The 16,797-nt window shown below is 38.2% G+C and overlaps 1 protein-coding gene across 1 annotated transcript; it reads right to left on the bottom strand.

Annotated features, from left to right (window-relative positions):
* Positions 1-346: 346 nt before the first annotated feature.
* LOC112504746 (BTB/POZ and MATH domain-containing protein 2-like) lies at positions 347-16,175 on the bottom strand. Its single transcript, XM_025108693.1, has 4 exons — positions 15,632-16,175; positions 13,437-13,785; positions 1,142-1,418; positions 347-769 (listed from the first exon to the last, which is right to left on the bottom strand). The coding sequence occupies exons 1-4, from the start codon at positions 16,048-16,050 to the stop codon at positions 591-593; spliced, it is 1,224 nt and encodes a 407-aa protein (XP_024964461.1). The 5' UTR covers positions 16,051-16,175; the 3' UTR covers positions 347-590.
* Positions 16,176-16,797: the final 622 nt, after the last annotated feature.

A 16,797-nucleotide genomic window follows, 5' to 3' on the forward strand; every position in this document is an offset into this window, starting at 1 on the left:
ACAATAGTTAATAATTAATATTTTAGTAAAAGTGTCAAAAAAATAGCTTATCAATAAGCTAGTTTATAAGATACCTTATAAGCTAACTTATATAAATCTAAATAATTACTCAAAAAACTATATCTTATAAATTAGCTTATTTTTACCAAACAATACCTAAGTAGATACCTGACCTTGCATTGTTTTAAAAATTGGTTTCCTAAAATAATAATTAAGACGATGTTTATTTCAATTTGATGCAATTTGCACACTATCAATTGATTGAAGAAAACATTTTATGTTTTAACACGTTTATTTCATTAAATAAATACAACGAAGAAATAGTAATCTACTTGAGAAAAACAAAAAAACAAAAGCCACCAGTTAAGGTATCTTCTCCAGGCCATTGAGACCAGTTAAAGTAAAGTGCAGTGGGAGGTTGCAACCCGATCTTCAGATACACCCATGAGTAGAAACCCGCAAATACTACGATAAATTTGGTATACAAAAACATTGCAGATGGAGAAATAGCGGTAGCAGATCAGGTTATATTACAATCTGAGGTTTTTACTTGAAAGGCAAAGAAGGGTACATACATCGTCATATTAACATCAGAAGATCCTTTGTCGAACACGCCTCCCATCTGCGCCACTGCCATCATCGTTCCCAGTCCCACGTCCGTAAGATGTGACCGAGTGTTCTCTGATCCTAGCCACATATTCCAACAGCTCCGTAATCACACAAGGGCAGCTCTGTGTTAAGTAATCGAATCCATCGCTTTGCATCACGGCTGAATACATAAACAACAGCAGTAATATAATTGGCATCAGCATGGCATGTTCAAGAAACCATTTTCATTTTGCGTGGAATTACGTCGAATATGGTTCCAACAAGCATTATTTATTATTTTGAACTGGTTTTTATGTCGATAAATTTTTGGAAATCAAAGAAGATAGCACTTCATGTAAACTTAAGGACAATGACCCTAGTAAGAGAAAAAGAGAGCAAGTACTCCAAGCCTAGAAACCTTTGTTCCCAAAAAAGAAATACACAAACTTCTTTCAATTAAATCATCATGAAACCAGTTACAAATATGACATTCCAATTTTTATTAAATTTCTTAAAGTTTCAACCAGACAAACAGATGATTGTAGTAGAGTACCTTTGAGGTTTTCAGGCTCCGCAACAAATTTCAGGCAAACAGATTTGAGCTGGAAACAATGATGCTGTTCTGCCAATGCTAAAGTTGTGGCTACAGTGTTAATGGCAACATCCTCACAAAGTCTAGTTTCACAGAGAAACCGGAGCCTCTCAATGCCATACTGATCGGCTGCTGCAAGCAGATGCTGGGCCATAAGTGTGGAAGCCAATTTCAGATTCAAACCCACAACTTCTTCCATGTCTGGGAGCTTATCCCAATATATAAAATGGAGTAAAGCCTGCCAAACATCATGGTCAAACACAGTCAAGCCACACTATGCTTCAAATATCAACCATTTAATATAATCTAAAGAGCACCATTTGTACAACCAATGAATTCTAGTACTACATGAGACGTCAACTATATATATAGTTAGAAACTAAACATCTTGTAAGTGATTGTTTTCAACCTAGTCATTTGATGTAAAATTGTACAAGACACAGAAGTCTTGGCCATATATAAAATTGATCTGGGCCGTCCTACTCTCAAAATAAATGACAAAACTGCCATGATTTTAGCAAACTCGCAGCAGCCCCTGAAACTATGTAAACGAAATTAGAATATACCATGTTGTATATAAAGTAGTCCCAGGCCACTTCAGATTAAGTGCTAAATCCCGCATACGGGATTTAGAGAAAGCTTGTGCAGTTTTAGAGAATTCCAATTGATCTAAAAGAGTTTGCCTCAAGTTGGCAGTGAGAGGTGTATCAAGTTAGAAACAATGATACCTCTGAATATAGCTACTCTAGGATGCAACATAACAATGGTGGTGGCGGAGGTGATGGTTGGTAGGGGTGGGCTGGGGTGGGTGCGTGAGGTGGTGCTGGTGGCAATGATGGTGGTGGCATCGGGGGTGGGGGTGTTCGTTAAATTGGACGCAAAGGTTATTTTTGTCATTTCAAAACAAAATTATAAAATATGTTACATTTGCCAATGAATGGAATTCAATGCCTTCACTTATGCCAAAGAATGATCAAATCCCTCAAACGCAGACTTCGGCAGAATCCAATCAATTCAATCCATGAACCAAACATCAAGAAATTTGGTAAAAGGAATTTGTCATTCTAATTCCATCAAATTCCTTAAGATTCTGGGAAACAAAACAGCCCCTCAGAACCTTTGTGCCATTGAACAACTTTGTAATTCCTCACTCCTCCCCTAGGTAGTTTCCACTTTTCACAAAACACTCGATAAAAGAAAAGCCACGAATCTTTCAAAATCATCATTACATCTTCATAGACCTTAAGAGATGTGGGAAATGTAATAGCATTGAATTTTGAATTTGGAAATAGAACATTGTCCACTTCTCTTGTAGAAAAATACATGTCTCAACTTCTCAGCGCCATGCACACTCTAGCAAAATGATGCTGCTGAAAGAAAGAACCGAAAGAAGATGCACGCACGACGCTAAGCAAGACAAGTCTACCCACCAATATTTGAGCCGAAGCAGTTAACGTTGCATATTTCACCCAGAACATGTCTATCATTGTCAGACATCATGGTAAGACTGCCTAGAAACTCTTCAATGGTAGTAAGCCAAACACTAGCTTTTTCCATGTATTTGGGTGTGTATGCTATATATTGAACATTGGAGATTACGTGGGAAAGTTTGACCCAAAGTTGATGAATTTGAATTTTTGTTTGTTATTCTCTGACATCAAAAGCATTCTGAGTTTTCAATCAAAGATTGAACACCATCGAAGAAACCATCAATGTTAGCTTAGATGAAGGCAGCAGTACTAACACTCCAGCAACAACTTCTAAACAACTCGGTGAACTATCTATTAATACTGAAAGTCATTATCTGAGAGAAGAAGATAGTGAACCTAAACCCAGTAAGAAAGCAACTTACTCTTACTAACATTGTTGAGCCTTTATTAGAAAAACAGATTGTTGCAGAAAACACTGTCCATGGTGTCAATAGAAAGCTCAGGATTTATGCTAAACCTCCAATCTGGTTCACATATGTGAGGAGGGGAAAGTACGGCAGAGAATATGAGTCTTAAAGAATAGAAGGTGATAGAATAAGTGGAGGAATAAGGATAGTTTTGTAATTGGACCAGGTCATGGTTGGAGGGTATTATGTAGTGAAGTCTGATAAGTTGGGGGGTATTCTATTCTCTTTGCAATTCCTTGAGTGGGAGTTTGGGAGAGTATCTGTTAGGATCCAAGCGCTTACCACTACGCCAAAAGCAATTGCTGATGGAAAAGGCGCAACTTATTTCCTTAGAAGTCAATGCCACGTTTTAATTCAGAAAGATGGTCGTCAATGACCCAACAATCCCCCTTCCCCAACATCTGCCGGCACTAACAAGATCTTTGCTAGAAGACAATGGTTGCACAACATGCCTTTGGCATTGTCATGCACCTCATGGGATTCGAACCTGTGACCTGCTCTAATACCACATGTTAGGATCCAAGGGCTTACCACTATACCAAAACCAATTGCTGATGGAGAAGGCGAAATTCGAACCTATGACCTGCTCTAGCAGTCAACGCAACGTTTCGATTAAAGAAGATGCTGGTCAATGACCCAACAGTATCTGACCTCTCAAATGTCAGATTAGTCTGTAACCATTCGGTTAATATAGATTTGGAATGCTTTTGTTTCCATTTTATAACAAATTGGTATCAAAGTGGTGAGATCGTTGGCGACAAGAAGCGTGGCCAATCGGGCGGACGATGTGGAATCAAATATGGGATTGATGAAGGAAGATATGCAAATACTAATGAAACAAATCGATTGGTTGGTTAAGCAACAAGAAGAGGCACAGAGAAGAGGAGAAAGAATCAGCTTCAGGAAAAAAACGCCAGAGAGGAAAGAATCGGCAGATTCATCCCGATTTCTGCTCGTGACAGGTAGGAAACTTGAGATCCCGACGTTTGATGGCAAGGATCTGGACGGTTGGATTTTCAAAACGGAACGCTATTTTTCATTAAACCAATCGAATAAGGAGGAAAAGTTTGAGGTACCGGTGATCTCTTTTGAGGGAGATGCTTTGAAGTGGTTTCAATGAGAGAACAAAAGACATCCGATAACGAGATGGGAGGATCTGAAATTGTTGCTACCGAGACAATTTAGATCAATAGGGCTGGATCGTCGTGTGAGGAATTTCTAGCACTGAAAAAGGAGGGTTGTATCTCAGAGTAGAGGGAATTCCAGAAGAAGTATTCCTTAGTTAGTTTATTAATGGCCTAGAGAATGCAATTAAGGAAAAATTACGTATGATGAATCCAATTTCGTTATGGAATTAGCATCGAAGATTGAATTGAAGAATCAGGTTGTTGGAAGGGAAAAATCAACAACATAGGCGAAGAGATCTAAGGGATTATCTTCAGATAATAAGGGATCGGGGATTGGACAGTTAAAGTTTAACAACCCCTGAGAATGAGAAAACCGAAATTGAGTTTAGAAGGTTGTCTGATCAAGAAGTATAGAAGAGACGAGCGTTAGGTCTCTGTTTTAGGTGTGACGAGAAATATGCTCCCAGCCACAAGTGCAAGAAGATAGAAGTAAGTGTGTTGTTGGTGATGGAAGATGACAGTGATGAAACTAAAGGGAAAGAAGTCGAGGGAACTACACTTGACGGATGTTATAGAAGTGGACAACACAGTGGAAGTACATCATTCAATGATTGGTATAACAAATCCAGAACGATGAAGATGGAAGGAATCATCGGAGAGCAGAAAGTGGTGGTGTTGATCGACAGTAGATTGACCCATAATTTCATATCCAAAGGGGTGGTAGATAAGTTGTGCTTAAAGGTCGTGAGTACAAGGGATTGTAGCATCACAATGGAAACAAGAAATGCAGTGAAAGGTGAGGGATTTGTCGAAATGTGGTGATCCATATTCAAGGGCTAGAGATCATAGATGAATTTCTACCACTGCAATTAGAAAATAGTAATGTGATAACTGGAGTTCCATGGTTGGAAACCTTGGGGCCGACTTATACAAATTTGAGTTACAAGTAATGAAGTTCACTGTAAAAGGGGAAAACAATTACTGTGAGGGGTGATCCTGCGTTGGGGAGATCGATAGCTTCACTCAAAGCCAAGGGAAAGGTGATGAAACAAGAAGGTCATGGGATCTTAATTGAATTTGGGATCATGGATTCTACAGACATTAGAAGACACAGTCTAAAGGATGAAGTGGAACAAGTACCGGAAGAGTTTGAGAGGGTGTTTAATATGCCAAAAGAGTTGCCCCCTTTACGAGGAAGAGAGCATGGGATATTGGGGAGTTGGTTAAACAGTTTAAGGTATGTCAAACGAACAAGAGTTTGAGTGGATCACCGGTTGGGTTGTTGCAGCCTTTGGCTTTGCCTTTGCCGATATGGGAAGAACTCTCAACAAATTTCATGGAAGGGCTACCGAGATCAAATAGAATGAGTACAAGAGATCAAATAGAATGAGTACAATCTTAATACTCATGGACCTATTGAGCAAATATGCTCCTTTTGCGGGTCTGAAACATCCCTTTACAGTGCAAACAGTAACAGAAGTGTTCTCCAAAGAAATTGCCAGATTGCATGGGATACTGGGGGATATTGTTTTAAATCGAGATAAAATTTTCGTAAGTAATTTCTGGAAGGAGTTGTTCAAACTGTAGAGTATAAGGCTAAAATACAGTTCTGCTTACCACCCTCAAACGGATGGTTAGGAAGAAGTGGTGACCAAAGGTTTGGAACAATACTTGAGGTTTGGGTCTCGGAAACCTAGAAAAATTAAAGCAAATGGCTGCCATGGGCAAAGTTCTCTTATAACAAAGCGTATCATACGGCACTCGAGACCTCTCCTTTCCGAGTACTTTATAGGCGGGACCCTCCTCCGTTATCAAGGTACACTAAAGAGGCTTCTCGTTTTCAATCGGTTGATCAACAGTTAAGTGAGCGGGAGAAAATATTAGATAATATTTGGTTCTACCAATGTCTTTGTGAGAACTTTTCTAGACTTATGCAAAGTACGTCTGAGATGAGCATGATGGAAAAACTTATGTTCTCTGTTGGAATTCAAATCACTTGTATTTTTTAAAATTTAGGAGGGAATTCTTCAAAAAGGAGAATGTGTGTTGTGGCAAGTGTCAAGAAATTAGAGAAAGCGATGTAGAAAGAATTTTGAAAGAACTGAGAAATTGAAGGAATCTTATTTACGAAATTGGAATTATTCTTTCAGATGAGGATAACCCAACCTATTTATAGGTAATAGTCAATACATGCAAGCAGAAAAACAAAACTAACTATTTCAATTAAAGTCACACCTAACAAATCTCCACCGTGGCTTTAATTCTAGTACAGAAAAAACATGTTACTTTCGGCTATCAATGCTTAGGAGATCTAAACAATGTCTAAACTTATTCAAAGAAACGGGTTTCGTCAGTGCATCAGCTAGATTGTCATCACTCCTCACTTTCTTCACTTTAATTCTCCTTTCCGAACGTATAAAGTGATAACGAACATCTGTATGTTTCGTTCTCTCATGATGCACCTGGTCTTTTGCAAGACAAAGAGCACTCAGGTTGTCACAAAAAACTACAGTCTGATCTTGATGAAACCCAAGATCTCCATGCCTTTCAACCAAATCCCTTCTTTTGCAGCCTCCATAAGAGCCATATATTCAGCCTTTGTTGTAGACAAAGCAACAGAAGACTGTAACGTCGCTTTCCAGCTAACTAAGGCATCTCCAACAGTGAACACATATCCCGTTAATGACCTCCGTGTATCAAGGTCAGCTGCATAATCAAAATCTGAAGATCCAGCCACAATACAATCTCCTTCTCCTCCGTAAATGAGACCTACATCAGTTGTGCCTTTGAGGTAACGAAAAATACGTTTCACGGCAACCCAATGTTCTTTCCCCGGATAAGCCATGTAGCGCAAAACAACACTAACAGCATGAGTTATGTCAGGTCTAGTGCAGACCATGACATACATAAGACTTTCTACAACATTAGAATAAGGAACTTTACTCATACTCCACCTCAACCTCTGTTTGAGGTGCCAAAGCCACTGATAATCTGAAATTTGATGATGAAGGTGTGCTCACAGGCTTTGCAGAAGCCATATGAAATCGAGAAAGTATCTTCAAAATGTAACTTTTCTGGGACAAGAAAGTTTACGTCTAGATCTATCTCGAATAATCTCCATACTGAGAATCTTTCGAGCAGCCCCCAAATCTTTCATGTCAAACTCAGAATTAAAGTCTTTAACTTCTTAATTTCAGCCATATCACGAGCCGTTACTAACATATAATCCACATAAAGTAGCAGATACACATGTGACCTATCAGCACCTTTCTTATGATATATACAGCAATCATAAGGGCTTCTAGTAAAACCATGACTCACCATACAGCTGTCAAAACGTTTATAGCACTGTCTCGGAGATTGCTTTAACCCATAAAGCGATTTCTAGAGCTTACAAACATAGCTTTCTTTACCTTGAGCTACAAAACCCTCCGGCTAACCCATATTGATTTCCTCTTCAAGCTCACCATGTAAGAAAGCCATTTTGGCGTCCAATTGTTCCAACTCCAAATTTGCTTGTGCTACTAGTGCCAACAACACCCGAATGGATGTATGACGCACCACCAGCGAGAAATTTTCATTATAATCAACCCTTTGCTCTTGCCTATAACCTCTAGCCACCAAACGGGCCTTGTATCTCACACTTTCAGCTCCTGGCAGCCCCGTTTTCCACTTACAGGTCACAACTTTTCTGCCTTGAGGTAACTTCACTAATTCCCAAGTTCTATTCTTGTGAAGGGATTCCATCTCTTCACTCATGGTTGTTATCCACACATCAGCCTCATTCGTTGTGATTGCGTCTTTGTTAGTAGATGGCTCAAAGAACTCCATTTCTACAGCAACTTGCAGAGCATAGGCTACCATGTCATCAAAACCATATCGAATTGGCAAACCAACTTGTCTTCAGGGCTTATCTAATGTTGTAGATCGGAATTCTGCAGGTTGGTGATGATTTTCGGGCACAACAGGTTCAATTTAAGGCAATTTATTGTGCTGTCTAGCAATATTCTCGCCTTCATCGGGATCATTTAACTCGTACTCCACCTGTTCGGACACACTCTCCTCTTGAACACTTGGAGTAGATGAATACCTCACGCCACATAACATACTCTCCTCATCAAACACTACGTCACGGCTGAGAATCACCTTTCTATTATCAAGAGACCAAATTATGTAACCCTTTACTCCAACTCTGTATCCCATAAATAGCCCCTTCTTTGATCTTGGTTCCAATTTTCCTTCACTAACATGGTAGTATGAAGGACAACCAAATATTCCTAAGCCCGTGTAATCGACCGGCTTACCAGACCACACCTCAATAGAAGTTTTACAATCAATTGCTTGTTCGAACACACTCTCCTCTTGAACACTTGGAGTAGATGAATACCTCACGCCACGTAACATATTCTCCTCAACAAACACTACGTCACGGCTGAGAATCACCTTTCTTTTATCAAAAGACCAAACTATGTAACCCTTTACTCCAATTCTGTATCCCATAAATAGCCCCTTCTTTGATCTTGGTTCCAATTTTCCTTCACTAACATGGTAGTATGAAGGACAACCAAATATTCTTAAGCCCGTGTAATCGACCGGCTTACCGGACCACACCTCAATAGGAGTTTTACAATCAATTGCTGTTGGCGGGGATCTATTCACCAAGTAGCAAACCGTATTTAAAGCTTCTGTCCAAAAACTTCTAGTCAACCCTGCATATGACAGCACACATCCCTCTCTTTCCAGCAATGTTTTATCCATCCTTTCGGCTACTCCATTCTGTTGTGGAATGTGCCTAACCGTTCGGTGCCTTGCAATTCCTTCATCTTTACAAAACCGATCAAACTCACATGAACAGAACTCCAATCCGTTGACCATTCGCAGCCGCTTTATCTTCTTCCCAACTTGATTTTCAACGATAACTTTCCAATCTTTGAACTTCTAAAATGACTCACTCTTATGCTTCACGACAAATACCCAAGTCATCCTAGAGTAGTTGTCAATAATTGAGAGGAAGTAACGACCACCACCAAGTGAAGAAACTTGCTAGGGACCCCAACAATCAGCGTGAAGGTAATCTAAAGTCGACTTGGTTGTATGAATAGCTTTTGAAAAACTCACTCTCCTTTGTTTTCCAAAGATGCAATGCTCACAAAAGTCCAATTCAGCAACTCTATGACCTCCAAGAAGTCCTCTCATGCTGAGAATTACCATGCCTTTCTCACTAACATGCCCTAGCCTCATGTACCACAGACGTGTCAAATCTGACTCATTCTCTACAGGATTAAGGGTTGTAGTTGCTGATCCGACAACCGTGCTACCTTCAAGCACATACAAGGTACCTCTCTTGACTCCTTTCATCACTACTAATGCACCCTCAGTGACCCGAATTACTCCACCCTCACCGGTGTACTTGAAGCCTTTTGAGTCGAACACTCCGAAAGAGATTAAGTTTTTGTTCAACCCGGGTACATGACAAACATCTGTTAGAGTTCTCACTGTCCCATCATGCAATTTAATGCTCACCGATCCAATTCCAACAACATTGCACGACATGTCATTTCCCATCAAGACATTTCCGATTGCAATCTTATCATAAGTGTTGAACCAATCCATATGTGGTGTCATGTAAAATGAACATGCGGAATCAATAATCCATACCCCTGACTGACTTTTGCAGTCAACCACCGTGAGCACCAAATCAGCCTCCGAACCCGAATCATCTTTTGCTACAGCAGTGGATCATTTTGTCTTCAGTTTTGGACACTCATTTTTCCAATGACCCAGTTCTTCACAATAGTGGCAGCCATCCCTTGGGTTTCCACTTGGACCTCTAGTCTTCGATCTTGATCGGCCTCTACTTTTCCTCTTCCCTTTTCCTTTCTCTCGGCCTTTATCTCTACATTTGTCTCTATCTCCGTTTACCACCGACAAGCCTACTGATTGGCTTTCGGAACTACTTCCTGAAGCTTTATGGCGTAACTCTCGTGGGTGCAAACTTGAACGAACTTCTTCCGTAGTAATTGTGTCCCTACCAACAACGAACAAGTTGACAAAATTTTCATATGAAGTGGGCAATGAAACCAATAAGATGAGGGTGGCATCCTCATCTTCAATCTTGACTTCAACATTCTTCAAATCCATAAGAATGGAGTTTAACTCGTCAAGATGTTCCTTCAAAGGCATTCCCTCCTTCATTCGTAATGAGAATAACCTTTGCTTTAACAACTTGTTCGTTAAAGACTTGGTCATGTAGAGACTCTCTACTTTCAGCCATAAAGACCCACCAGTCTCCTCACCGACAACTTCATAAATCACCTCATCTGCCAAAGACAACAATATGGTAGAGTGAGCCTTCTCATCTTGTTGTGCAAACTCAGATTCGGCCATATCTTCAGGCCTTTCACCAGCCAAGGGAAACCAGATACCTTCTTGTTTTAGGAGAGCTCTCATCTTAATTCTCCATAAGCTGAAGTTGTTATTTCTAGTAAACTTGTCTATCTTGATCATTTGTGAAGGCATTTTCTGAAATCTTGAAAAAGAACTATGGTACAAGATTCAATGCTGAGAAATCAAGAACAAATATCCAAACTAATCTTCAATTGAGTCGGTAATTTCTAAATTGGTTGTCCAAAATGGGTATTCAAAAATTGATCCCCAGAAATCGACCATTCAAGAAATCAAAACATCAAGTTTGATTGGTGGACACAAGTCAATTGAATGCTCAACAACGAAATTGATTGTAGAAGAATCAATTTAGACCGATGAATTATAGAGATTTGACTCTTGTTGTCGTTTTCCTTAAATTGACTGCTGAATCCGTCAATTTACACCATCGATTTCATAATCGAGAAGCTCCACCTTGAATCGGACACCAAATTGACTCAATCGATTGCCCACAGAAAAACAATTAGCAAAAACGATTCCAGAAAAAGCGACTAAGGAGTTTAGCGATTAGCGATTGGAAGAAACCCTAACACTCTGATACTAGTTTGTCAAGAAATTAGAGAAAGCGATGTAGAGAGAGTTTTGGAAGAACCGGGAAATTGATGGAATCTTATTTACGAAATTGGGATTATTCTTTCAAATGAGGATAACCCAACCTATTTATAGGTAATAGTCAATACATGCAAGCAGAAAAAACAAAACTAACTATTTCAATTAAAGCCACACCTATCAGTAAGCATCACTTGTAGATTAGAGACGAATTCTTCACTTGTATTTATACTTGGCAGGGAATCGACCATTTTAAAAATGCACATGTGATAGAGCTAACATGGACCAATCAAAATTTCAACGTGCATATTGGATCTTTAAGTTCCATTTATCCACGTGTCCTCCCGCAAGTAGTTTCTATTTTCACAAAAACACAAAGAAACAGCCACATATCTCTCTGATTCATCATTACACCTCCAAATTATAAAGCATTTTGTGATCGTCCCAAATGCGTGGATGTCTAAAATTTGGACAAAGACATGGTAATGTTTATACAATCTTCCCACTCAGATATGGGTGCTCGTCAGCAACCAAGGAGGTAAGTGCTTGCCAAGATTGGGTGAGCACAAAGAATAAAGAATTAACAAGAAGGTTAAGCAATACAAAACATATAATGTTACAAAAGTATTAGAGGTTAGGCAGTGGTATCAGTTATCAGCTCCATCCACGGTTGTAAAAAGCGGAAGAGGCTTACGCCTTGAGGCTCCCATGGCATTCTTGGGAAGGACGCCTCAACGGAGTAAGGCAGATACGGTGAGGCGGTGAGCAATAGTGAGGCATATGCCTCTATTTTGAGTTGCACCTTTATTACATGAAAAGTTGAAACCCTACAATCTCTACCCCTAAGACATATTCTCAAGTCAAAAAATACGGCTCCACTCTTCAAAATTATATTCCTCAGTCATGCTCATATTTCAAGTCAAAAAGTATGGATCCTTATATTTTAAGTGTTGCATTCCCACTTATATGCTATAAGTGCTGCTTCTGAAGCTTGTACATGCTCCTCTCGGAACTTGTATCTGTTGTATTCAAATTTTAAATTGAACCTTTCTTTGTTAACTTGACATGTGTTACTTTAATTTGTTGCTAATAATAAATAAAAATAAAATCCTCTATTCCGAATTAGATGTATTAATATATTTTTGAGATTTTATTAACATTATTATGATTATAAATATTATTATTATTATATATATATATATATATATATAAATACTTTTACTTATTTTTATTTCCCGTCTCGGACCACCTTTGCCTCGCCGGAGGACAACGCCTCGCCTCACAATTCCGTACTTTAAAACCTTGGTCCATCAATATCGTAATCCAAAATAAATAAATAGATTTTGGAGAAAGGCAAGCTCAATAAAATTCCAGCAAATTAGTTGTTAATAACACATAAGAATAAATTTTGCATTATCCTCCTTCGAGAAAGAAAAAGGAAATGAGATATAACAAATTCACATCCATCCATGTTGTGTTTAAGTAATATTAAAGTAGTGAAATTTATGAACGTACAACTATCTATGTAGATAAGGCAAGAAACGTCAATTAAAGACTGCAAAGATGAAATGTTTAAACATACAATGGCCTAAAACTCGCTTTTGTAGTCCAACTCTACTGCTAAGAATGCATTAGAAACTCCATTTGGCCAATGAAAGAAAAACTAGATTTGACAATACAGTCAGAATTCAAACTTCGAAATTATTCAGATGCCTAAAATACTTTTAGCAGTTATTTCAGAACCATTTCATGGTCATATTGAAATCTATTAGAAAAAATGATACAATTACAAATTGTCGGTTCTAAAATGTACAACCAAATCCATATAATACTTGAATTTGCCCTTTTAACCTCACAATCAAAATGTTTTCTCTTTCATTTAAAGATTGAGGGGCAAAAATCTACAATAAAATTTGGAGACACATGTTGGAGAAAGAATAGTAATCTTACACAAATCTTTGGCACTGTTTGAAGCCAATGTTCTTTAAATTGTAAAAACCGCACACAACTCGATTTATAAAATTTGGCCACTAGAAAGAGTTGACTAAAATTTCAGTCCCATCAAAGCATGATAAATGAAGTACATAGTTCAAATTTAATAATGTTATTGCCTACAAAAAGTGGAGGGAAGAAGAAAGCTATAATATATAAAACACAAGTAGAATATGGAACGTACTGCATGCTAGCAACAAATATAAAGCCACATAAAGTAAGGTAGAATTTGAACAAGAAGGTAAACCTTAAAAACTGGAGCTTTTATTTCTTGTATATTAATACACTCTGTGTTGTTATCCTTCATTGGACCAAACAGTTGTGCTTTGAACACAGGAGAACGTGCAGCAAGTACTAACTTGTGTGCCCGAAACACTTCCCCATCAACTTCGAGGTTTACATCTGTCAGCTCTCCACTTTCCAAGAGATGTCCGAAATGCTGACAGATATCAGATGGTGGTGAACATATACTGAAAATCTGAGGTCCCTCTGTACATGATTTAACAACACCAACGGTGCACTTAACCAAAAGACAATCATCCTTGAGATAATCTGATGTTTCCAAAACAGTTCTTCTTAGAAAACGCTTGTAACCCCTGTGGCATCAAGTAGATTCTCCAGTTAGAAATCGATGTCTTGCTCTTTACCTTTGACAGAAGAAGAGAACAACAGCCTGACATGGGATCGCTCCAATTTAGGTAGGTGAAGCTAATTAAAGAACGCCTACTTCATTATACAAATAAAATTAAAAATGTGTCAAGGGTATCCTAGTTGAACAGGATTGCTAGTAGTTCAAGATGCATAAACATTATCATATGAAACTGTATACGTACCAACTCTATAATGAGCAGGTTATTCATGTATCATGAATCATGATCTAGACAGACCACAGCTATCCACTACTCTGAGTATAATTTCCTAAGTAATTATAGTAGTGGCAATTATTTCCTAGACAGACCACAGCCATCCACTACAAACAATCAGATTCTGATGCCATTAACATGACACTGCTGCTTGGAAGAAAGCAATCAAATAGTGATACAGATGAAATAATCAAAAAGCCGACAAATTATTCATAGTGAAAGACTACCAACAAGTTAAAGATAAGATTTTTATGTGTTGGCATATGAGCAATTATAATAAGAGTAGAACTGTCAGCTTTGTGTATGTATATCAGATTAGCTTGATAATGTTGATCCAAATTAGCTAAATAACGTTAATCCCTATTATTGGAGAGTTATTAACTTATTATTGATGAGGAATCTTGTAACCTAGGTATATAAATAGGGAGATTCTAATAATTAATGATATACTCATATACATCTCAGAATTAAAAATTCATCCTGTTAAATGGTATCAAAGCTGACTTTTCACACGTACTATTCTTGCGGTCACTCTGCTTACATCTCGATGTAGATTTGTAACCCCTGCTCTCGAACGTCGTTGTTGGTAAACCTAGGTAGGGTTGTCACCGCTTGTCAGCCTGCTTCCATCTCAGTGTCAGTTTGTAAGCCCTGCTCTCAATGTTGTGGGAAAGTCTATGATTCTATTACATCAAGTGGCCTTCCCAGGAATATGCTTTGTAGGTTAAACCAATAGGCACCAAGAATGATACTACACATTGATCCAACGACTAAACCTCATGTTAACTAAGTCAGCTCAACTTGACACACATTACGTTCTTGACAATACTTGTCACACAGGGCTAATGTAATAAACAATTTCTTCACAAATTGAGAATCCATATCAAGTTTCAGGTTAATAAGTGATATGTTGATTGGCAAATCTATAAAATCCACCAAAGAAGATACCCTCGCTCACATCTGAGCTGGATTCCCTGCTGACAACACTGAGAAACACGAAGCGCAGGTACCTTCTTCATTGAAGGGTTTCATTGATAGGGAACTGTTCCAACTATCCGAATTCTAAAGAAAATTCATTATTAGTAGATAAAACCGACCAAAAGCCCCGCAAACTGCTATGTACGTTTTCGATTTTCTATTCACTCGTGATCGGGTCGACAAATCAGATTCATCACTGCTCCTATAATAGAAGAAACATTTGATTTAATGGGTTTCTTTCTACCTGTAATGACACTCCCTCGTCACGAACCATTTTTTATGGACAAACATATTATTTACTGCATATTTTCTCTGGTCCTCCCTGTTAGTCTGTTACGACATTCTCTTCTAACCCAACAAAATTGTTTACTTTGGCACTAACTTCGATAGTTTTCATAGCTTTGATGCTGTTGGAAATTAGAAGTCAAAATGTAACTTATTTTCACGGGAAAATGGGAAGAGATGTAGTGCTTCATATCTTTCACCAACACATGACTTTTAATTTGCTAAGCTCACCACATGCTTCCACGGTACTTGATTGTGGGAACGATGCCATAGAAAAACGAAATATAATAAATAATAGCACATGAAGCTAGCTCACCACATGCTTCCGCGGTACTTGAGTGTGTAGGGACCAGCATCCAACACCCTCCCAAAATGGGTATGAACTTTATGCCTTCCCTTCCCACTCTGATCCATCAACGATAACTCAAATAAAGCTCTAACATCAGTTGCATCGCTCGCCAGCGCTATAAACAAAGAAACGTAGGTTGAGTTGTCCTCTGGGCTCTTTCCATCCGGATAGAAATATATCGCCCACGTATGTCCGCCGACAGTGAAAGACTCCGACGCTATGTACTTTCCAACACCCATCCCTTTCGAGGACTCATATCCGGTGATCTTGAATTCATGTGACGCATTTACCGTGTTGGTTGAGGAGATGGACGAGCTGGTTGTAGAAGTAAATGATGTCCTTGGAATTGGGGTTTTTGATTTGGAAAGTCTGATGATCGTGCCCATCAAATTCGCGATCAAATTTTGTGTGTTTTGAGTTTTCGTTTTGGATAATCTGATGATAAATGGATCAGAGATTTTGGGAGAAATATTTTGAGGGAGAATTGGAGTACTTGAAGCTAGGGTTTTGAAAAGAGCTAGGCACATGTCATCCCGTTGATTTTCCTTAAATGGGGAAAGTTTTGTTCGACCGGCTAAAATCCCCCAAAATTTCTTTTTTGAACAATATGACCCGAGATGTTTTAACACCCTAAAAAATTGAAAAATTGACAAAGGATTACAAGGATATTAGTTAGTTAAAAAAATAAGAAGTGATTTGGATTATGGATTATTTTTAATTTTAAAATAATCAATGAATTACATTTTAGAAAAAAAATTGATCTATTGTATTTTATTGGTATTAACCAGTAATTCTCTTCAATCAGGATTAATTCAAGAATGGAGATTCATAGTTATGAATCGTATGTGTTCACACAGTGGATAAAACGTGTTCCCACCTTTGTTGATTCGTAATCTTGCCGATTTAATTGAGTTTGATATATAAAAATCAAGTTCGATTAATATAAAGTGTTGATCTCAGATCTCGCAATAACACTAATAATTAAGTTAAGAATAACCAAATTATAGTGTTTGAATGAATAAAATGATGAACACTCAAGAACAATGTATGAACATTCAAAGAATAATCTTGAGTGCCAAAGATTTCACTTTATTCCAATAATTATGTAAAACGTTGTGAGTCCAAATTTACTG

The sequence above is a fragment of the Cynara cardunculus genome, assembly GCF_001531365.2.
Source record: "Cynara cardunculus var. scolymus isolate 2C chromosome LG 2, CcrdV1, whole genome shotgun sequence".
Lineage (NCBI taxonomy): Eukaryota > Viridiplantae > Streptophyta > Magnoliopsida > Asterales > Asteraceae > Cynara > Cynara cardunculus.